This window comes from Pollicipes pollicipes, unplaced genomic scaffold (assembly GCF_011947565.3).
Source record: "Pollicipes pollicipes isolate AB1234 unplaced genomic scaffold, Ppol_2.1 Scaffold_3087;HRSCAF=3621_pilon_pilon_pilon, whole genome shotgun sequence".
In the NCBI taxonomy this organism is placed as follows: domain Eukaryota; kingdom Metazoa; phylum Arthropoda; class Thecostraca; order Pollicipedomorpha; family Pollicipedidae; genus Pollicipes; species Pollicipes pollicipes.
In genome coordinates, this window is record NW_023596225.1 from 7,727,080 (window position 1) to 7,751,532 (window position 24,453).

Genomic DNA, 24,453 nt, shown 5'->3' on the forward strand with positions numbered 1-24,453 from the left:
GGCCCCGCCCCGCCGGCGACGTGTCGACCACGACGACCGTCGTTACGAGAGCGACGACAGCCGCACAATCTCCAGAGGCGACGGACCTGGCGCAACTCCCACGATTCGGCTCGCTTATGGACACGTTCGCAGGCACTCGCATACACACAGCCGACAGCATGTCTGCTGTCGCGCTGGGATGGAAGCAGTTAGCCTCCCGGGGCTATGCGTTGTGGTCGGGAGCTCCCTTCTCCCACGCACATGCCACAGACCCCAACGCCGGGCAAGCGCGACTGGATACCACGAAGCACGAAGACGCTAATCGATAGAAATGGGTATTGATGCCATGGCAGCAAGGTTCACGTTGAACGAGCACTCTTGTAGCTGTCGTTCCCTGCACGTCGGCTGCGACGGCCCGACTTGGCTGAAGCTACCGCGGCTGCCCGGAGGTAAGTCGCCACCGCAGCGCCAGCGCCACCCAGTCCGGTCAGGGCTGGGTGGCAGAGCTGCGGCGACCGGCGGTCCGGGCTCGGCGTACCGGCCCACGCCACGCGCCGGTCGGCGAGCCCGGCACTTTTGGACGAGAGAGGCGACGGCCGGGCCGCTTCATATCCGGCCGGGCCGCATCTCCGGCCGGCAGCGACGTGCGACGTCGCCGGCGCGACCGCCGCGAGGAATTGCCGCTCTGCCAACGCAGCGAGCCCCACACGGGGCAGTGGTATGCACGCCGAGGACGTGTATACCACTGTGGCGGTTGCCAGGAGTTGCATTTTATGGGCCGCATCTGGCTGCCAGTGTAACGTCCCATCGCAAAAACAGCGCGAGATAAGTTAATGTTGGCGTGAACGACCATTTCCATTTATCCAATGTATGTGTGGGCACTTGAAGAGCGTTAGGGAGCGTGGCGGGGACCGGCACCAGCCAGCTGCTTGCTCGTGCATAACTGTATGGCATAACGTCATTCCCGCATGGTTTGCGTAATCGCGGTCTTTGTCGCCGACATCCCCCCAAATCATGGCGCCCGCACTGTCACCATCGGTTCCCGGGACAAACTCGGACCGAAAGAGACTGGCACCCCTGCCGGGCCGACACCGGCACTCAAGGAGCGGTGCCGATCGCAGCGCGCGACAGCAGCTGCGCCGGTTCCGTCGGCAGCCGCCCGCGCCCGACAACAACGCCGCACAACGGAGCGCACGCGGCGCGCCGCCGGCCAGACGCACACAATCACCCGCCGCCACACGAGCGGACGCGCGCCGGGCGACCTCGTCCGCCGCCACTGCACCTGTCGCTAGGAGCGTCGATGTGCCGCTCGTGCCCGCGGCTGCACTCCAGCCACGGCACCAGCTGGCCGCATGCTGAACGAGACAGACGAACGAGACAGCGAGACAGCGAGACCAGCTGACCGAGCGAGACAGCGGTCACAGCCGCTGACTCCCGGGCGGCGGCGTGCCTGACGACCATCTGCCGAGCGTGCGCGCACGCACACGCTGCTGCCTCTAAGGTGGTTCGGTGTGTGTGCGCGTCTCTGGCGCTGTACCTGCGGTATGCACGACTGCAGGTCCGGGTTGGACAGGATCATGCTGGAGGCGCTGTCTCGGCTGGCGCCGGCGTAGCCCGAGTCGCAGCCGCTGTCGCCGTCGCCGCCCAGTCTGCGACAGAGGCCGCGCCACGCCGGTGGCGCCAGTCACGACAGCGCGGCGGCAAACGGCACACGATGTTCACACCCAGCCAGCCAGCCAGCCAGCCAGCAACAATATTGGTGAGACCAGCGCTCCTGCGCAGCAGCACAAACGCAGACACTGCTGCCGGCACGAACATGCCTGCTGCAGCAGCGATTTCACCACAGACAAGCCGTAATCAATTGGCACCAACCGTCTCCAATAGCACCATACACACACACACAACAGCAGCAGCATGTGGTCATAGTTCTGACGATGCGCTTCACCTCATAGGAACCATCCAACTGCCTCACATGTTGCAATGCCATTACGTTAACGCGAGCTGACCATTCGCTGGCGTCTACATCATTTTGATGCCATGCCGGTTGAGCTTGAGGTGTCTATTATCATTTTGATGTGTTGTTCATTCAACTTCAGTAAGCATACTTCAACATTCCATATGCTGTTACTCCACGCGCAACCCTTGCGTGTTTCCCGATCTAATCAACAGGAACAAGCGCATTATCACCAACCCGCGGCATCCAACCATCACTAACACTCCCGTGCCAGACAAATGTGTCCGACCCCGGTGGCTAGGCGGGCACGAACATCAGTCCGCCGAGGTGCCCGTGCGCGCGCATGACTCCCCAGCCCCATGCGAGTCAGCACGTCAACCGACTTCCCCTACCCCGCCGGCCAGCGCCGGCCGCCAGCGTACATAACGCGCGGTCGCCACCTGACCGACAACTGGCCCTTCGCGCGGCGCGATTAGCGGAGATGATTGATCGGGCGGCGGCGGGCGGGGTCACAGTGCCGGCCCCCAGCGGCCTCTAAGCCGCCCCACGCCGTCTCGGTGAGAGGAAAGGGCAGTGGCGCCGCGTCAACGTACGCCGGTGCGCACGCGCAGCCGAGATTGGGATGATTACCTGCGCCACTGTGATCTCCGCGACGGTCTTTTTTGTCTTAAGCCGGACGCATTTTGAGCGCAAGGGCTCAAAATACGGCTTGAGCAAACGCTTTCGCGATTGCTCAAGCCTGCCCTTTGTGTGCTACACGGCTGGACAAGCACTCTAGCTCCAAGTTGGTCGACTTCCTCAGCCCATCAACAAAAAAAAGGATCAGATTCCCCACATATCGTGAACCTACCTTCGTCCGCAGAACTTGCAACACTAAACATTGCCAACTAGTCGGACCGCTTGACCCCAACCCATCCCCAAACATCTCCAAACATTTCCCCATGCCTACGGAACCAAGCGCGCAGAGATTTCATACCACTTTGCAGAACGGCTGCACTCGATGTCCGACCCTGTGTAGCGGTAGATCATGTCCCCGGACAGTGTCAACATGTAAGACGAGTGGGGCGATGTTTCATGTCCAAGTGAGGGAAGTGGTCATGGCTCGGGGCGGTGCGCTAGCCCGTGGACGCGCCGATGGGGGTGGGACGCGATGGCGCCGGCGAGTCGCACGCAGATCGTGTTGCGGGCGGCTTGGGAGAAGGATAGGAGGTGCTGTCCGGGGCGCGTAGGGGGAGTCCCCCTGTCGGCGCCGCGTGCGACATTTCACCGTGGTGTGTGGCGTGGTCCGGCCGAACTCCATGTGACCATTGAATACACCCTACCCGGGCCCAGCATGTCACCAGAGCGCGTACACAGCGCCCCCGCCCTGCGCGGCGCGCCGCTCCACAATCGGCGTCCACCCACCGCTGCAGCAGGCGCTGTCCGAGCTTGTCCATGTCGTGAGAGGCGTTCTTGAAGACCTTGTTGCGCAGCTCGGCGTGGCGATCGATGGCGCGCCGGGCGGCGGCCACGTCGCCCGGCGCCGCCGCCGGGCCCGACTCGTGGCTCAGCTCCTCGCGCAGGTCGTCCATTCGGTCCAGCACCTCGGTCGTCTGCCACAGGAAGTCCTCGACGGCCTGGCGGCAATTCATAAGCGGTCAGCTGCTAGCACACCACCAGGCCGGCCATTACCGGCCACGTGGTCAAGTAAGCACTGGCATATTGTGGCTGCGGGACTAGGGACTGCGGTCCGCCTAGGACACGGCGGGGCTGCGCTGTCCGTAGGCCGCGACTCACCGTCCTTAGCTCGACCCAGGTCGAGTGGTCGTACGGATACGACCCGCCCAGGTCGGCCGTCAGCTGGCCCGGGTCGATCACCTTGTGCAGGCCATCCAGTCCAACCAGGTTCGTCTGCCACCAAGAGGCAAATGTCAGAGGCACTGCACAGAGGCGCATTATTAACGCAATCGGCGAGGCAGTTTCATCACGGGATGGGGTACTAAGAACTTGCAACACACTTTCCATTGATGGGTTTGCCCGAAATCTGGTCATTTATCCGATTCAACGCTGAACATGCGAGCTTAATAGATCATAACTAGTGACTGCTATCCCAATTTGGAGTCGGCATCTCATGTCCTCAGGCGGGCAAGGGCAAAGTTCACTGGAGTTCCTGACCAAGGACGCGACTTTACAACCTGTAAACGGCATCACAAACGCCAACGTACTCCGCAGCACCGTATGCGCGAGACCACAACAAACCAGAAACTCTCGTCCCATCTCAAACTAACGCCGTCGGAATTCATAGCCAGTGCTAAGTACCATGGAGATGCCCGTTCCGCATCCACCTCCGAGATTCGGTATACCGGCCATCAACCCAGGATCTCTACACACGGTCTACCACAATCCAGGGGCCTCCGGGAACTCCATCTGAGCCAAAAAGGTCGCATCGTCAAGGAAATGAACAAAGTCGCCGGCGCACGCGGCGCGCGTCCCTTGGCCGGGGCGGAAGCGGACGGCGTCTCCGTGACCGAGGAGCGGGCCACGCGGCCGGACGGGGCCCGGTGCCGTCCTGTACCCCAGCGAGTCGCCAGGTCACTGTTTACAGCGCCGCTATCGAGCTACGATAAACGTTACGGCTCTCGGCAGCGTCCCAATGTGGCATTTCCGACGGGCCCGCGGGACGCCGCGCCGTCGGAGGCAGGCGCGATCCCGCGGACGGCGGCCGGACGAGACGGCGCCGCCGCTCCACCGACGGGCCCCACATCGAGATCGATCCGCATACAAAAAAGCGTGTATAACAACACGCCGCGTTGCGGACCATGCCAAGATGGTGTGAAGCAGGGAGCCGTGGGCGTGCCTGAGGCACACCAATTCTGTCTACACTTGTCACGACGGGAACGGAAGGCGAACCCTTTTGCAAAGCATCGAGCCATTCGTGGCGCCAAAGCACCAGGACCCTTTCCACGAAGCGCTGAACGGGACGCGCCAGGCGAGGCCACGCGGCTCAAACCAGACGGGTTCGCTATTCGTGCCATTCCAAATGCAGGGCAAATCTGCTCCAGGGGCTTAGCCGGTGGGGCCCTACAATCCACACAAGGCCACCAGGGTCAAAGCCCCAAATCGCCCCCCGATTGGCTGTGACAGTCCATTGATCCTGTCCAAACTGAGCCGTCAAATCGCATCGATCACGGGGCCCAACAACCACCCGTACGTCGGCCGACGTGCCCGACGCGACCCACCTCGAACTTGCACTTTGAGCTGCCGATGCTAGTGCGCTGCTTCTGCCAGAACTTGTCCGGCTTCAGGATGAAGGCGGTGTACACGTTGCCGGGGAAGTTGTCGCGCAGGACCTTCAGGATGGGCTTGATCTTCTCCCAGGTAGAGTGGCGCATGTCGATCACCACGGTGAAGCCCAGGTCGCGTGACTCATCGCTGCGGGCGGCAGAATGGTCAGGCTTGCGTCAGGCTTGCGTCAAATCACACCAGCCATGTCACAACATCATATCAACACAGCGAGCGTCTCAGACGTAAGTACCTGGCATTACCAGCATTTTATATCAAGGTCGTGGCTGCGCCTGCGAGCAATGATAGCGTCATACAGCTTTATTGACAACCGAAGAGTAAACTTCGCTGTGGTTAACAAACTAACGTCATGTTAGAGCTCTTTCATAGTCGTAAATTTGTATCGATAATATATTTATATCCGTCTGGCTTCCTCTCAAAGAAGACATGACACTGGCAGTAACTTGTTGATAAACAGACAGCCAATAAAACTGGACGGGTCTTTTCATCAGCAGTCCGGCTGCATTCGTAGGCCCAGTGTCGCGACGCCGCCAGCTACACCGGCGGCGCAGGAGCGGCGGACGGCCAGCGCAGCCCACATATCTCCACAGATCGTCGGGGCGGCGGCTGCGGCCGTAACTCCGCCGTCGACGGCGGGGGGGGGGGGGGGGGGGGGGGCGGCTCGAGGCCGACCGCCGCCGCTCATGGAACTTTCAGTGACGCGAGGAACCACGAACAGTCCGTTCCAAAGCAAGCAGCCGCCGCCCCCATTCCCGCGATGCACTGGCTGCGCGCGCCGAGGCTCGCAGCTCAACAGTAGTCGTCCCGGCGTGTCCGCCCCATTCCCCTCCCCCCGGCTCGACGCGTCGTCAGCGGCGGCCATAAAAACTCCGGCGGACAAACAGACCCGGTGCGGGACGACGGCAGCTCCCGGTGCGATGACATCACTCGGCCGGCCGACCGCTCTCGCCCGGCGCCGCACGCACCGGCCGGCCGCGCCCGCGCCGCCGCCGCCGCCGCCGCCGCCGCCGCCGCCGCCTCTGCCGGCCCAGCGTGCACCACGTCTGGCAATCGGCAGCGGCGGCGGCGGCGCGGCAGTGCTCCTCTCAAAGGCCTACAGCCGGTCGCCGTCTCACGCTGCAGTGCCGCAGGCCCGGAGCGCACCGCGCCGCGCCGAGCCGTAGGAAACGCGCCGCCGCGGAATCCGGTCGGTCGGGTCGGCGCGAGCACGTGGGACGGCGCAGCCCGGCCTGCTCGGGGCGCGGCCGCGGGAGCAAGCCGCCAGCAGCGGCGCACCGCCCTGCCCGCCGTCAGCGGCTGTTTACACGCGCGCGCGACAGCTGAGGTCATGCGGGTCACAATGGACACAACGCTCCGACCGAGCGCCAGGCGTGAGGTGGCGGCGAGGTGGGCGGTGAGGACGAGTGAGCCAACGGTCATCGAAGACGACTTCAACACACTGTCCCTATTATTAATTGGTTTGCTAATTTCGGTTTTGTGAATCGATGAGAAGACGACGGTTCGAAAACGTACCTTTTGAGCCATAATAATTCCCGAACAGTCAAATTTTGCCACAACTGCGTTCTGAAACACCGTGAAAGTGAAAGCAACGCTAACAGATGCACGCCTCACATAGCACCTACACGCAGCGCAAAGTTTACAGAATTGTTACAAGCTAAGCAAAAAGTTCCGACCACAGAGCGGACGTAAAAAGAAAACGGATTCGATGCCGCACTCTTCAAATTTGATCAATGCGAGGTGCTGCATTCTGCTCCCTACAATGCGGCAAGACTGCGACGGGTGGAAAGGTCACGCAAACCAGACGCATGCCATCAGGACAGCGGTAACTGCACAACGGACTGCGCGGCGGTGTCCGAGCGTACGCTGATGCCAACTGCAAGGTCTCCCACGAATATTTCCCAGCCATTTTTCGGACGGGGTAGCCTTGAGCATGGTTCCGACTACGAAATCCTAATCGTCGCATCTATAAAGCTTATTACGTGGATATTAATGATGGTGTCCAGACTGGACCCATACGAATGCAGCGAATGCAAATGTAGCACCAAGATCGCAAGCGCCAATACATAACGTCCAAGCGTCTTTCGCGACTTTGAGGCAGGGCACCATATATCTCGTCATAAATCACCGCCACACTTCACAACGTGCACTTGCTCCCTTTCCTCGTAACTGAACGAGAAGGCGCAAGTGCACACAAGTCATCGCTCCGGGATAGACCAGAGCGCCACCCCCGTAGACCTCCGGAGACGCTGAGCGCCAGACGCCGTACCTGGGTATCTGGTACATGTAGCGCATCAGCTGGCAGAGGTCCTCGTGGCCGGTGCGGTCGCGGCGCGCGCTGGCGGGGAACGTGAGGATGGGGCCGCCGCGCGGGTCACGCGCGCCCGTCAGCAGCGCCACGCGGTCCCGCAGCAGCGGCATGACGTCCACCGCACGCAGACCGTCCATCCTGGCGAAACAGCGGCGCCGCCCAGCTCGTCATCGCGGCCCCGGCCAGCGGCGTGGCGGGCGCAGCAGCAACGCCGTCATCGCGGCTTCGACTCTCGCCACGATCACGGGTCTCCATCTGGGTCACAATCAGGGTCACCGTTGGGGCCGCAGTCATAGCCACGGCCACCACCACCGGTGCGATCAGGGATGCAGTCACGGCTACGCTCTTATCGCGGCCACGTAAGCGAAGCCTTCACACGATCACGGCGCTGGTCGTGGCCACACAATCATCCCCCTCTGTCGGCTATTGCTCTCTATGCAAAGACGGATCCCTCTGACAGTGGCAAAACGTAGCGCGTGCGATGACCGCAGCAATACTTGCCTTTACAAATTAGTACTGTCTCAATGTCACGGTTGCAAACACAGCCACTTCCGCGCCGGTCCGAGTCACGGTCACGGCCCTTGTCACGGTCACAATTGCTGGCACGGTCAGACGGCGCACGCTCCACTCCGTGCCGGCCAGAATGGCGGTGGCGGGATCCCGCTCCCCGGCCCGGCTGTCCCACTCCGGCCGGGTCAGGGGGCGCCGGCAGACACATAAACAGGCTGACAGCCTAACACAAGGCGCATGTCACGCCCTGCCAACGCGTTCGCGCCTCGCCCAGCAATGCATCAATCGTTCGTCGCTGCTTCACTCAGTCATACATTGCCAAGCACGATGAAGGTTTAGCGAGTTGGTAAATGCAAGCAGCGGCACGGTATGAATCCTTTCTCAAACTTTAGGCATTTGTGTTTCACTCATTTTGCATGCCTCTGCTCAACAATGATATAGAGCAAGTCCGTGGTGTCTAGTATTTTGCACGAGTGATTGGGAAAAGCTGGCGTAACTGAAGCTACTACATATCAGCGAGCCCCGCGCATTTATCGAACACATGGAAAACGCGTCAGATTTGGGCTACCACATATACGCCTTCTCACAAAAATACACGCATAAGAAGTGGTTGAATTAAATGAAAATAACGGTAAATGACATCGCAACGCCTGGCAACAGCCCAGTAGAAATTCATCGCTCCGTGCCGCGCAGGTTTGGATCGGCATGCGAATCTAAAGAAATCCATCCTGTGCCCTGAGGCTCCGCGTGAGTGACCGGTAAGTAGAAAAACATCGGTAAGCTTCAGCATGCAACTCACACGCATGTAAAGGTCAAGAGTTTTTCTAGAAAATGGGCACGCGTGCCACGGGAAGTGGACACACGGGTGCGCGGAAAGGCCTTAAGACGGCCGACCCCAGCCGGACGGCTGGCCGTGCTGAGCCGTGGCCCGCTGGCTGGCACCGACAGCCGTCGGCGGCGGGCCGGCTGTCAGCGTGACGGGCAGATCTGGAGGGCGCGTGGGAGCGCCGGCCGCCGCCGCCGCCGCCGCCGCCGCCCGGGGACCGGTGAGGAGCGCGACGAGACTGGCGCGGCGGCACGGGACGTCAACCCCCGGCGGTGGGCACGGCGCGGCGGCCGATACCGAGGTCGGCCAGAGACGCTGACTGCGGTCAGACGGGGCGACGGCCGACCGGCGCGGCGGAGGCACCTCTGCCGTGTCGTCCCGGCGGAAGGCTGGACGCAAAATTATCCGACGATGTGCAATTAAGCTTGCTGGTGATTGCCTGGGTGGGTTCCAGGTGTACGCAACGAGACCGGCTAGACGTCACACCACTGACGTCCTGACCGATCTGTGCACGCCACTCACGTCCTTTCTGCTCTTCTTCCGCAGCACCGAGTCGTGAACCAACCGAAACAGCTCATCTAGAATCTACCTACGACCACCTCAGACATGCATGATAGTAACAATGCCATCATCCACATCTTGACACAATAAGCAACAATTATCAGGCATCACCACGCAGAGGGTTATTCCACGAGGAAAGGGCTACTCTTAACAAACGAGTGATTACATGGAAGTGCGATGGCAGAAGAAATACTAGTGCTTATGTTGCAGGAGTACACAAAGGCAAGCTGGTAGTTCATTACGATCTTGCCAACATTTTGAACCTATTGAGGTGTTACAGCATGTGATTAATCCATTGCAGGTCAGTACATTAGCAATTCATTTTGGGAGTCGGGGCTGGTGCGTGCAGCTCATTAAGGAACATCCTCAGTATAGGCTCAAATTATATGGCTTTTCAAAACTACCTTTCCCTTAACAGTTTAAAATATAGAGCTATTATTACTGATGCACATTGTACTGTCTTCACAAATTTTGTATGCAGGCAAGCGTTGCTCATGAGCCATCGATGTCATAGTCATTGCAACTTGCGTGGGATGCTGGGTGCTGAGAGAGGTGAAAGAGTATTGCTGTTGGTGTCTTGGACAGCGCTTAATAATATGTTTATCATGAGCCTTGCGTGCACTGGTAGCTTCATCACTCCCTTGCATTTTGCCCATCCAACTATAACTACATGCACTGAACTGAACGCCTATAAATTACGTAACTATAACTGCATGTCTGCAGCCTTGTGCAAGGTCAGCATGCTTGCAGTGTCATTTCGTCACGTGTAAAATTGTCCTGTTATTTTTTAGTGAAGCAGCCTGAAGGCTGCAGCATGTTGCATGACTGTGGAAGCGGAAGATATGTTTGCATCTTTCTTACCTATATTTTGTGGATTCCCAAAAGAGGCTGAGCGAGTGATGCCACTTACTGGTTGTCTGTTTTGCTGGAAGTGATTTGTGTATTGTATCATGTGTTTTTGGTCAGTCATATGTCAGATGGAGAGTCAATACAAGAGAGCACACTTGACCCATCTTTTCATGATCGAATTATTGTGAAAGCAGCACGGATTGCAGTACAAAAACCATATCACTGTTCATTACGTCATGCAACAGTACAGCACTGAGGTAGTGCCGCAAAGAAACTGTTGATATGTGCCAATACACAACGTACCACATTGATTGACTACTCTATGCCAAACCTATAAGACAGCGGCTTTTAATTTATAAATGACTGGTAATAGCTGATTTCAAAATGTCAAAAGGCTATCAACAGCAAGAATGTCATTGCACCACAATGGTTATATCAGGGTTAAGTATTAATTGCATAAACAATCCCAAGCAACAAAAAAAAGTAACCCAGCCTAACCATCTTTACCACAGCAATAGCAAGGTTTTGGCAATCAATTCAGACAACGTTAAAAAATTAATTTCCGCATGACACCGCATTTCCAGTTACAAACAATAAAGAAAGTAACTACTGTGCACATTACATGATATCAATGTCAGGACTACAGCGCTGCAGGCAATGATGGGTCAACAATAAAGTATTGACAAAATCATCAATAGCATAGCAACAACAGCAGCAGCACAGCATATTGTGCTTTGGTATTAATAATCTGCCATAAAAGCTGGCCACCGTTACGTTGCGCACGTCAAACAGTCCACCAAAGGCTTTCTTGCGGTCAGCACCAGGACAAAAAATCCACAAACAAGCCACCCACTAATCCGCCACCCGACACAGCCCCCGCGACGAGAATGGCCGGTTGGCGTCAGTTGTCGTGTGTCTTGAGGTATTCTTTAGGTCTGGCTGCCAGATGCTGCCACGTATTGCTGTCGTCACAAAACCATTTTATGGCGCCATCCAACAATGAGGTATTGGGCGCATTCTTACAAAATTTGAAATTTTGCTACTTAACGTCGTTTTTGAAGCTTGAAAGCTTACCACTAGTTACAAGTAAGCTTTTCCCATCATATCTGATGCCTGCCTCAATATCCTGAAATGTGGAACATTCCCTTCAAGCTATCTTGGTAGTATGACATGATTTTTTTAAGATCCTGAAAACTATAAATCGGCAGAGCTGTTCAACAGGCGCGAGTAACGGTCCGCATGACGCAGGTGGGTTGCTGCTGGCTCCGGACCTGTCTGGCTTTGTGCCCGCAAATGAGTATCGCCCACAACGTAAACGGCGTTACAATCCCAGCGCCGCCACGCCTGTCCGCAGTTACGGGCCGAGCTACGGTGTCCGTACGCCACGGGACGTTGTCCACCCGGCTTCATGCTCCTGGCGCTGGTCATGGCGCCGGACGACATGACTGTCTGGCTCCCTCCACGCGGCGAGAACTCCCGGCCCTGAGATGCCACCTCGCTCCTGGCGCAGGAACTGCTCTTCGCTCCCAAAGCGGTGTCCTTTTGGCATCGGTGCCAGCAAGAGACTGCCATCGACCGAGCTGCCGACCGGTCTGCCCACCAACCCTCTGACCGCGTTGCTGTCTACTCGCTAATCACAGTGCTGTCGGTGCGAGCCCACCACGAGGGAGCATCTGCGTGGCGCACCATCATGAACGCCATGGGCAGGCTGTCTGAGGCATCACGTCTTGAGCTACGGCGTTAAGACGTGTCCGACTTCGCATAAGGCCATGCCACAGATGCATAAAAAGTGCAGCCATCGTGATCTAAGGTGAGAAAGTCGGTTAAACCCATTTAAAATGGAGTGGTTTTACTGAATGGCATGACATATTACGATCTGCAACGTCAAAATGCCAAGACCTTGCCCTAACTAACCCCGTCTTGAAGGCATGTATTTTTTAATGCTGGCAAACTGGCAACCCGAACAGACCAAGCCGCCCTGGCGTACTGCGGCGCGCGAACGTGCGACGATTCTGACAAACATGAACACGCATACCGGCAAACAGCCGTTGGCCTGGTTCCCGCGATTTCTTTCCGGGATCCATTCAAACCAGTTCCCGGTTCCTAGCACCGGAGACAGGCAACCCAGAAACCAGCTTGGAACCAATTTGGAGATCCACCAAGAGGCAGGATCCAGCACTGAGTTGAGCTTGGGGGACAAGAAAAAACAGGACGTTGCTTGAAACCGCGCTGGCAGATCCCGCCAGAATCAAGACCCGGCCTCACGCAGGCAGGTGGGTCCAGCAAGAACCAACGTCCAGCTTGGAATTGCGCCGCTAGATCCACCAAGAGCTAATGTTTCGCCCGGAATATGACCAGATATCCCGCAAGCACGCAGAGCAAACCCAGAAACATAACGGAGATCTAGCAACAACCAATATGCAGCATTAAGTCAAACGCACCAACAAGAACCAGGATCTCGCCTGGAGGTGCTGTTAAAAGCCAGCACGTATTCACTTAATGAGCTTGCGTTTTCAGAGTGTACATGAAACTGTCGAAGAATATGTACAAGACATCTTTGGTTTCAGACATCATTTCAATGGCAGAATGCTATCAAATGGTACACCGAGGTGGTGTTTATCAATCAGCCAGTGATAAACAATAGTCGGAACTAATCGGTTTGTGAGTTAATTAATGAAAACCACACGAGACACGAGGATTTGGTGCTTTTAATGAAACAGTCGAAACTAAGACCTCGGATATTTAGTTTTGGGAAAAATCAGTGAGAACCGGGAGCCAAATTCAGGTGTTTGCGAAATAACCTATGGGATCCCTGAAGCAGAGACGGGACTGGTGCTTACGGAAGAGCCAGCCAAAACCACGGGTCTCGTGTATCGTTTTGATGACGGTAAGTTAAAACCAGAAGCCAACATTGAAAGCCAGGTACGTGTTTGCTCGTAACGGATCTGTAAGGACGAAGCCTAATATAAACATAAAGGGAATGTTCCACATTTGAAGATATTGAGGTAGGCATCAGATATGATGGGAAAAGCTTACTTGTAACTATTGGTACCCTTTCAAGCTTGAAAAACGACACTAAGTAGCAAAATTTCAAATTTGGTAAAAATGCGCCCCATTACGCCATTGTTTGATGGCGTTATGGAATGTTTTTGTGACGACAGCAATACCTGGCAGCATCTGGCAGCCAGACCTAAAGAATATCTCAAAACACACGAAAGCTGACGCCAACCGGTCATTCTCGTCGCGGGGCTGCGTCAGATGGCGGAACAGTGGGTGGTCTGTTTATGGATTTTTTGTTGTGGTGCTGGCCGTAAGAAACCTTTGGGGGACTGTTTGACCTATGCAACGTAGCGATCGGCAGCTTTATGGCAGATTATTCATATTCAAGCACGGTGTGCTGTACTGCCGCTGTTGCTGCTATGCCGTTGATGATTTTGCCAATACTTTATTGTCGGCCCATCGTTGCCTGCAGTGCTGTAGTCCTGATATTGATATCATGTGATGTGTACAGTAGTTTCTTTCCTTATTGTTTGTAACTAAAAATGCGGTGTCATGCCAAAATTAATAATTTTTAACGTTGCTATGAACTGATTGCCAAAGCATTGCTTTTGCTATGGGAAAAATCTCCAGGTTGGGCTACCAATGACGTTTTTTTTGCTTAGGATTATTTATGCAATTAATAGTTAACCCTGATATAACAATTGTGATGCAACGGCATTCTCGCTGGTGTTGACAGCTCGCGGGACTATCAAATTGCAGGTTTTCTCGCAATTTCCGCACAGGTGTCCGACCACAACACCGCATTTCACCGTGAGCTCCCTTCCAAAGTCCCAACGGGGGTTCATGGTAACGCAGCTCAAGGGGTTGTACTTAGAGGACACAATTTTATTGTTCAAGGTCCAAATTTGTCGTGCAATATGTGTCAAGTGTTAACTGTTGTACAAAATGCGTGAAATATTCAGTGAAGTATATGTATATATATATATATATATATATATATATATATATATATATCTAAAATTACTGTTAGGTTTCCCTAATTTCATAATGCCTTGCTAACCCATAAGCCCGTGTAAGGTTTTGTGTTCCGGTACACAAGGCGCCAAACGCGCTGTATGTACGAGATACGTCAGTAGAAGAAAAAAAAGCCAGCAGGGGAAAAAAGCCAGATTTGCTGTCGCATCTTCTTTTTTATGACTTTTGGGAGCGTCCGTTTTTTGGGTGCCGTACTTTTTGCGGACAGGGGCGTTCTTTCTTAAACAATGGACCTGTGACCAAGTCACAAGGAACAATGCTCCGTTCACGAGTGCCGCACAACCCAAAAGTGTTCACGCTTGCGTTCGCGACACGCGTTCAGCAGCGAAATCTTGCTAACAAGCAATCATCTTCCGCGCACTGTATCATACGTGCGGCATCATCGCTTTTGCGAATGTATCAGCGGCCATGCTGTTATGACCATAAGCAGAAAACAGCCTGTAGTATGGTCGCGATCGCATGACGTTTCTATGACGTCCTTAATGCCGAGGCAACTTTGAAATAGGCTCCAATAAACCTTTTCGCACTTTTGCGGGTGTGTAACTCAGGAACCACATCGTTTTGGGTCTCAAAAAGAACATGATCGCGAACTGCATCAAAAGGTCCTCAAGATGGCTATTTCAGTTCAAAACGCCATAGAAATGTGAAACAATCCCTTTCATGACAACGCCGGACGTGACACTCCACATTCAAGTTGAACGAGAAGAGACAATAATCAAGACTACGAACCAGGGTCAGCTATTTCACATATAAGTATGGCGTAGAATGGCCCAGTGGGCCTTGTCATACTAGGTCACCATGTTTATCAGGACGCAAAGCAGATATATCATATCTAATATGCCCTGCTCGTGGGTGATGATTCCTCCCAAAATAAGTACAACGCAACAAATTACTAGCATTTCAGATATTACAACTTACGCAGTTTTTCTTGCGCAATCTGACAGTTGTCTGACATGGGTAAGCGCTTTTCGAAACTTTAACAACGAAATCGGTATACCGTTGGCAAACGATAAATACCAGGTAAGGGGGAGGTCGTGCTTTATCTGACTCACATGCGTTATGACTATTTTTCAAATACCAAATGCTCTTAACTTGGTTGAATTTTAAGGTCACACCCAAGGCCCTATAACAATAGGTTGGCCGGCAGGATGATACCAGAATATACTAGATTGGAAATTGGTACCGGCACAGCGAGTTTATTTGCTGCTTTTTATACATAATTGTTGCAATACTGTCATTCAAATAAAAATTGGTAGGCACATAATATCTGGCGAAGCATTATAATCTGTTATAGAAAATATTTAGACTTGCATCCTTGATAGCCTAAACCTTTGACTAAATCTGGTAATATCACAACTACGGTGCTCCGGCGATATAACAAATCTGCAATGGTTCTGCTGGCAGCATGTAGGGCAGCACAGGCATTTTACGCCGATCATATCTAGGCAATCCCTGTGCACGTTTTCGTAAGAAGAACTTGAATGACACTATCCGGACGTGTGTGTAATAATGTTCCCTTAATTGTGTCCTAAAAGATCCTACAAACAAGCGAAACCTCCAAATTTTAGACTTTGCACCACTGTTACATTCAAATTTGTTATGGAAGGTCCATCTGCGTCCATCCAGTTGTGTCTATTTATAAACATTGTAATGCTAATGTGTAAATGCAATTTCATGCCAATAATAAAATTTTGACCAGGTGGAACATCGCATGGACTTCCAGCATCAAGCCATGTACTGGTTGTATTCAGGTTGTCATCTACCATGTCTTGGTGTTTAAAATACATCCATTGGCATGCAATCAATCATGATATTCCCTGCTTCTTATAACAATGATAATAATGTGAACACATGATTATGAGCGCTGCACCAGTGGTTAGTGGTCCGGGATGCCAAATCAGTTGGGGCCCTCAATACACACTCAACTCAAAGTCACTCCACGCAGCCCCAGCGAACTGAGCAGTGGCAAATGATATAACCCATCACGCAAAAGACACCAACAAACGGGCTTGTTTCTTGCCAGATTTGGCTCACTTTGTTTTCAGTCAGGTTGCAAGCCAAATATTTTGGGGGACTGGAGCCCCTGACTGAGAAGGAAAATGCACCCCTGCCAAACGGCAATCAGTGTTGGCCAATGGCAAATGACAAATTACATTGACCTGAGGTCAGGTATGAAGGTCAGACCAATGTCAAAATCAACCTGCTTTATTACTCTAGGGCTTGTTGTATGGGGTGCTTGTATCTGGTGCTCATTTCGAATTTTATGATGACAAGAACTGCGTTATACATCTTCCATAGACTTCTTAACGGTCAGAATAGGTCACTGACCTAGAATGACACGGGTCAATATTTTTTTAAAGAAACATGCCACCTAGCGTGTTCTATGTCGCTTATCCGAATTCAAAACGCAAAGCGGTCTTGCACGATGTTGACCACCATGACCTTCAAAAGGTCAAACGAGATACCTGACCTTAGATGAACATGTGACCTTTTGCTTGGAACAGGTATCTAGGTTTCAGGGGCCCTTTGAAGAACAACCTGAAATTTGACCTTGTTTGACCTTATTTGGCCAGAAGGTCATAGCCTGAGAACTGCCTAAGCTTAAAAAGCTGTGACCAAAGTGAGATTATGTACAGGTCAATACGTACAGGTCAATGAACAGGTCAATGGTTATGTACAGGTCAATATGTAATGATTATGTACTGCCATAGCCTAAAAAGCTGTGATCAAAGTGAGATTATGTACAGGTCAGTACACCCGGTGAGTTTGATATTTTCAGGCCAGATATTTTAGGGGATTGGAGACCCTGACTGAAAAGGGAACTGCACCCCTGCCAAGTGGCAATAAGTGCTAGGGATGTCTTTATAGTTGCTGGTGTCAGGTGTGACCCAGCACACACATGATGAAGATGCTCTTATGTTTCTAGTACTGGTACAATTACAGAAATATGTCCATGGCATGTCATTTGGGGCACAGGCAAAGGTCCCCCTCATGCTGTTGGAAAATCACTAGCTGTAACTATTAGTGCTCCATGACACATGGATGAATTACCCTGTCCCTAAATCCCGTTAGGTTCTGTGGAGCCAGTTGGCATTGTTTGCCTGCTAGAACTGAAATTTTCCTCTCATTTCTTTACCTTGAAAGATGACACCCAGCTCCGCGCACTGAGATCTGAAGTCGACCTCGACCTACTAACAGATATCGAAAAATCACTCAAAAGTCTTAAGTTTGACACTTAATGTTTTGCCTTTATATGTGCAACTAACCATGTTTGGCACATCAAACCAATTTTGCAAGGCCTCACAACGCCAGGATCATCTACATCGAAGTGGCCTATACATTTGCAATGGCGGTTGGGGGTGAGAAGATTACTGCTTGGGGCTGATCTTCAATCTCTCTGAAAATGTTACGTTGTCCCTATGGACATTGACTCGACATAAATAATCAAAATCAACCTGCTTTATTACTGTAGGGCTCGTTGTATGGGTCAGATTCTGGTGCTCATTTCGAGTTAACTGATGACAGGAACCGCCTTATACACCTTCCAAAGACTTCTTAAGGGTCAGAATAGGTCACCGACCTAGAATAAACCGGGTCAACATCTTGTTTTTAGGAACATACTGCCTGAATTTTGCCTTGTTTGACCGTGTTTGGTCCAAAGGCCATAACCTAAGAACCTCAAGCTGTGACCTCAGTGAGATCATGTACAGGCAAATACACCCTGCGAATTTGGTGTCTCTAGCTCTCTTAATTCTTGAGATCTCAGTGAAGTCAAATTGATCCTCCCCAGCCGAGCGAAGGGCTTCCAACCGGCCGCCCGGCGCGTGTTAACACTGAATGTAACCGTTGCCGCCTTCTCAGTGGTGGCACACTCAAGCATTTCCCTTCCATTGAGCTGACCGCTCGTTTATAAGCATCACTGGTTTGAAGTAATCCGCATCTGGATTACGATCTACCGCATCTGCAGTTAGAAACGTTCCGTGACAGTAAGGGTGATAATCGTCTGTAACGGTGGTAAAAGTCGTCCTTATTGGATGCAAACATGGCACAGTGATACGGACTGGCGTCGGAATATTTGACCGCCCACAGCTGTTTTAACCACGCGTATGGCTAGGAGACATACTAGCCAACGTCTGCAGACTTATTTTATGGAAGAGATCGGTTTAGAAGCATTCGAGAAAACGACCATTAAAAAACACGCATTGCGATGCCCTTCAACACGTAAATACCCTGGGGCAATCCCATGATGACGTCACCATGTCATCGCCAGGTCTAGTCCCGACTACTTTCCGATCCCCCCCCCCCCCCCCCTGGTCACACCGAACAGAAAATGCACCAAGTGCAGTTCACTCCATTTTGCGTGCACAAACAACTTTGCGAACACGCTTGAGCTTGGTATTGCGTTGGCATGTTTACAGGTGATGCCAATTGCACAGCCACGCGCCCGTGCTGGGCCCATGCAGTTGGCGTCGATATTACAAATAATTATGTTCGTTCGCCTCTGCGCTTCATTATAACATGTATCGGCAAAAGCTGACTGACATCGGAAGCATAAAATCTGCCTCCTTTTCCTGTTCATTCCCGCTTCCTTGTTTCCTGAATACTCCTACCATTCTCATTGTACCATGTGCAGATACTGTTGACATCAAGGTAATTCGCCTTGCTGCGTTGACGTGGCCATAAAAAATGATGTTTCCGCCTCAGGATCCTAGAACATGGTGCAACACAGACCAGAACCAACCCATGGACACACTACAACTCAGAATCTGGAGTTCACTGCCATAACAACCGGGGTTAAATTATGTGACCACATGACCTCCTCCGGTCAATTAAAGCACAAGTATTACGTCCGAATTCGCGGCTGCTCCCAAAGTCATAAGCTCTACGGTACCAGGGACCGGAGCGTTCCAACTCACTATTTCTATAGCCCTGAATTTGGCACTGAATCTGTCGTTAATTCTGACAAGTTGATCTTCAGGGTGCCGTCGCGGAGGCGCTTTGCTGCGATGATGAACACTCACTACAAAAACGAAAGTGATCAAACGTTGAACGATCGGCAACATGAAAAGCATGTTAATACATGCTCACAGATAAGACAGTAGTATTAGCCTTATTCCTCGAAAAAAACAGGAGAATGGAGATAAAGTTAGGTTGATATATCGGCAGCATGCCTATCTCGTAACAATAGCAGGAGTGAATACTTATAATATTCACCTCTGCTACTGTTTCGCGAAAGGCATGTTGCCGAAATATCAGCCTAACTATATCTCCATTCTCCTGTTTTTTTCGAGGAGTAAGGCTAATACTACTGCCTTATTTGCGTGACTAATGGACTGAACTAATGCACTGAACAACTCAATACATGCTCTTATGCCTATTAGTTTTTAAACCTGACATGTCAAATCAAACAACCTGTACAAAGGAAACGAGTGACGACACTGCCAAATGTTTGAACATGAAGCTTAGGACAGTTATCAACGCCATCTTGACTTAAAACCTGGTACTCGAATGAAATGTTGGAGGTAAATTCGTCGCATGCCGCCGATTCTAATAGGTTTCCTTACGCTACCAGCCCGGCTTAGAAAGCTGCAAAAACTGGGGAGCCCAGCTGCAAAGCAGCACACACGGCTCAACAGAAACCTTTACGTCGATCGAACCGTCAAAAGAGGACCCCAGCCGACAGTGGCGCCCTGAACACAGGACCGTGCGCGTGTCGCGGCTGGCGGCGGTGTCAGCCGCGACAGGTTGCACGGACAGGCTGTCAACCCGCATCCCGTGCTGGAGCGTCGACCGTTAGCTCGCGCGGCGGCTACCGAGGGGACCCGCCAGATGAAGACGCGGGCGGGGCGGGAAAAATGTGTGCAGCCGCTGAGGCCGTTTTGAGCGGTGGCCCGGGTCGGGGTCGGCGTGCACGCCAGCCGCCGCCACCATTCCGAGGGTTGGGACTGGGGGATTGGCGATCTCAAGTCAGGGGATGCTGATGGGGCCAGTTTATTTTGCAGGTGACAACTACGTGTCCTTGACGTGAGCCGAATTCGGTGTAAGGCGATGCAAATCAGCTATTTCTACCTCGCCGAATGTTTCTCGTTCCAGTTTTGCGCTGCTGAGTGCCCGAGCGACGCTGCCGTTTCTCGAAGCAGCTGGGACCCCGGGGGCGTTGAAGATTCCACAGTTTCCAAAGCACAACTGGCTACTTTCCCACATACCAAAGCAGTACGCTTCGTTTTCCGCGCCGTGGAAGGAACCGTCCGTGCTTCACGGGCTCCGCCGCCAGGCCGCAGTAGCGGCGGCTGCAGCGTGGCAGAGACCAGCGACACTGCGGCCGCAAACGGCCGAAATACATGGATGGTGGCGCCGGCATGCAGCCGGAAACTGCAGAGCCTACGCTGCGGGGTAGCCGCCCGGGAGCCGACGCTGCGGCCAGCGCCGGCACTTGCCAGGCCGACACTAGCGGCGACCGCAGCATCCGCGGCTAACGTCCTGCCGCAGACTTCCCCGAAACTGAGACGGTGCCGCCGTCGGCCACGCCCGCTATTTTTACCCGTGCCGTGGCGGGTGCGTGGCCGCCGGGGCGGGACGGCGCGGGCCGTGCTGTGTCGCGCGCTACGTGATACGAAGCGTTGTCATCCGGGCGGCGGGCGGCGGGCGGCAGCTGGGGCGCGTGACCCGACACTCGACACTGTCCTGCTGCAGCAGCACGGCGCAGCCCGTGAAGCACGGACGGTTCCTTCCACGGCACGGAAAACGAAGCGTACTGCTTTGGTATGTGGGAAAGTAGCCAGTTGTGCTTTGGAAACTATGGAATCTTCAACGCCCCCGGGGTCCCAGCTGCTTCGAGAAACGGCAGCGTCGCTCGGGCATTCAGCAGCGCAAAACTGGAACGCGAAACATTCGGCGAGGTAGAAATAGCTGATTTGCATCGCCTTACACCGAATTCGGCTCACGTCAAGGACACGTAGGTGTCACCTGCAAAATAAACTGGCCCCATCAGCATCCCCTGACTTGAGATCGCCAATCCCCCAGTCCCAACCCTCGGAATAGATTTTCGAATCATGGAACTGTTCTGGCCAGGCAACACAGCCTGCTGTATATTGACCGGTGATCAGGATTACCGAGCGAGGAATCGCAATTATTTAGGCACTGACAGCACGCATTCAGTAAATGAGACAGCCCGCATAATCTTCTCCCCATTGCCTAGCGCATTTTGAGGTGTTATGGTTTGGCGACTGGCGATTCGTACAAAGTGTTCTGCCCTGACTGCTCGATCAGTGGCGGACATATCGATATCACTAAAATTTGTGAAAGAATTTAGGATACGGTCACGACGACAGGCGTCACGAACGCTAGGGCTGAGACGCCGCATGACCAGCGATGGTTCGATGATAAACAAGCTCATGCTGCAACGCAAATCCGAATGGGAAACGCCTGTCCGTTTCATCGACGCTATACATACCACGCGAGCAGCAGGAGTGCTGTCCATACACTCACCGCCATCCCGAGCAGCAGGGGTGCTGTCCATGCACTCACAACCATCGCAAGCAGCACGGGTACTGTCCATGCACTCACACCCATTCCGAGCAGCAGGGGTGCCGTCCATACACTCACACTCATCCCGAGCAGCAGGGGCGCTGTCCATACACTCACGCCCATCCCGAGCAGAAGGGGTGATGTCCATACATTCACACCCATCCCAAGCCGCACGACAGCCAACGGCTCATGAAAGGAATGTTTTGACATGTTCCGAAGACTGGAAAATGTTCACACATCATCATATTGTGGTACTTGGTGGTATCAGCACCAGTGCTTGTTAGTTGCTTGTATCTATATTTTTAAAAGGACGTCAACGGAGCAAGCTCCGTTGACGTCCCAGCAACAAGCTCTGCTTAGCTAGGTGGACTCCCTGGAAATCCAGCCCAAAACCCAGCACAAAATGACCAGGTAATTGCCCCCTCCGACTTGTGACTGTATAACCCTTACTAACACCGGGAATTGAGTGGTTGTAGATTATTGGGCGGTTGTAGCGGGCTGTCATTAGATGATTTTGGCTAATGACTACTTTAAGCCTTTTCATCTATGATTTTTCCCTCCCTCTCACATAACACAATTCCCTCGGGTCTGCTCCACCTCCTCGCCTGTTTTTTTTTAAAGTTTGTTTCATCTTCCTAGCTGGGAGTGCCGCGACTTGATTTTACGTTTTCTGGTGTTAACGCACGGTTTACTGCGCCGCTGGGATTGAGGGAGGGGCACTCCTGGTTACCTGTTCTTGGGTAACGGCGTAGAAAAAAAAAACGGAGACGCCATTTCATACCCACTTGAAAACGATTCGCTTCTCCTGTAGTGTCACGTTATAGGTGTGTTCGCCATCTGTAATTACGCACCTTGATCGATGCACCTACAAAGTGGGTCGAACATAGATAGGCGCTAATACAATAAGCACTAAAAAGGTGAAAATATTTACGATTTCACTGCATGGGTCTTGGACCATCAGACGGCGGGCGGTAACGGGACATCGCGTCGCCTATCCGTTTCGTACCGGTGGCGTGGGCGGACATCCTCGACAGACAACCGTTCCATCAACCTGTCGCACTGTGGCATCCCCTGACCCGTCAAGTAGCACGAGTGCGTGGCGGATGATCAACTAATCCCAGCCAACGAACCGCAACTTCTTAGAAGCGGCTCCCAGTTGCCAACCGGCGGCTTGATTTCCCTGAACGAGTAAAGATGGCGGTCAAAAACACTGCCCCGCGTCACGGACGTACGTGAAGCTCACCGTCTTGTGATCCCGTGAGAGTAGATATATGGGCACAGGCCGCTTCTCGCACGCGAAAGCCTCCGCTACAGCATCGGCCTTTTCATTACCCATTATCCCTCCATTGTTGGAAGTCCCTTTGAGGTGATTTAAGCGTTCGCATTGCACAAGCGTTCTCATTTCTCCCAGATCGACAGTGTCAGGAAGGAATGGTAGCTTAACATCGAAATTGGGTCTAATGGTCAAGTGTAACAGTTGAGTCGGTTGCAATAGGCATGCACTTTCCGGGTGACAAGATTGTGCTGAACGTCTGCCAGCATGCTTTAAGCCTATGTAGAGAAAACCAACAAACAGTGATTGTGTGTGATTGGGGCTTTACGAAGCACTCAGCTGCTGAGGCTATATGGCGTCGCCTGCCTCTCACCCTGGCAGGAAGGGCGGGCACCGCGGGGAATCGAACCCCGTACCTCTGGTTTCCCAGACGCGCAGTGGTTAACGCAGACGTGTTAACCACTACACTACCGGCACCCCAACAACGGTGATTAAGTCACAGCCCTGGAGGGTGATCTTTGCATGCCAATGCGCAGCCAGTTCCGGCTGGGCGCTTAATTCCGCCTACAAAGCTTGCAACGAGTTCTCATGCTGCGAAATCCGTCCCATCGCATGGCTGAAGAACTCCTGCGGTGTGGTGCCACCTGGTCGATGCCGGCTACTTCGTTCAAACTTCCGCCGTACCGTGTGCGCTGCTTTGCAGTTGCGCTCCGTTGCTTCTACACCTTCGTGAGCCTACAACACATTGCTTCCATGCTGGTAAGGTCCCAAGTCATAGCTTGGAGTTATAAGTTGCCAAGGGGCTAGACTCTGAAGCGTTCCGGGCGGCGTAATCGAGCCTGATATGTGCCTCACACAGGGAGTCCTGGGCACGCAAACACATCGGCGGTGCTGACGTCGGCCGCCTTACCACAAACCTCGAATTAAAGCGGATCAATGACCGTGACAAATGTACTCAACGTGAGGAGAATCCGAGCATTGTGAAACCTCTATGACGTAGTTTTAAAGTAAGACGTGTGATAAAAAGGGTGGTTTATACTTCTGTCAATAAGTTTGTTATGTACGAAGTACGGAAAAAAGCACTGGATATACGCACACATGAACAGTGAATTGTGGCCCAGATCTGTTTCGTAGATGTCGGTCACCTGCGTGCATCCATGTCGTAGATCCGCTCCCAATGCCATACGCACTACACTTCCACGGTGTGGAAGTGCTGTTCGTATGGCATTGGGAGCGTTGTTCGTATGGCACGATGTGGATGTGGAAATGCCTTTATCGAAAAGAATAGCAGACAAATAGCAGAAACACTTCCGCTTTTCGTTCCGACAAAGCTATGCTGCCGTAATATC

The 24,453-nt window shown here is 53.1% G+C and overlaps 1 protein-coding gene across 1 annotated transcript in view; it reads right to left on the reverse strand.

Moving 5' to 3' along the window:
- trio (trio Rho guanine nucleotide exchange factor) overlaps nt 1–24,453 on the reverse strand; it is a 147,734-nt gene that overhangs the window by 109,181 nt on the left and 14,100 nt on the right. The window contains exons 2-6 of the mRNA XM_037211990.1: nt 7,482–7,661; nt 5,152–5,344; nt 3,710–3,823; nt 3,338–3,549; nt 1,517–1,628 (exon numbers count right to left, since the gene is read on the reverse strand). Of these exons, the coding sequence (XP_037067885.1) occupies nt 1,517–1,628; nt 3,338–3,549; nt 3,710–3,823; nt 5,152–5,344; nt 7,482–7,660 (810 nt within the window). The 5' untranslated portion in view covers nt 7,661. The remainder of the gene's footprint in view (nt 1–1,516; nt 1,629–3,337; nt 3,550–3,709; nt 3,824–5,151; nt 5,345–7,481; nt 7,662–24,453) is intronic.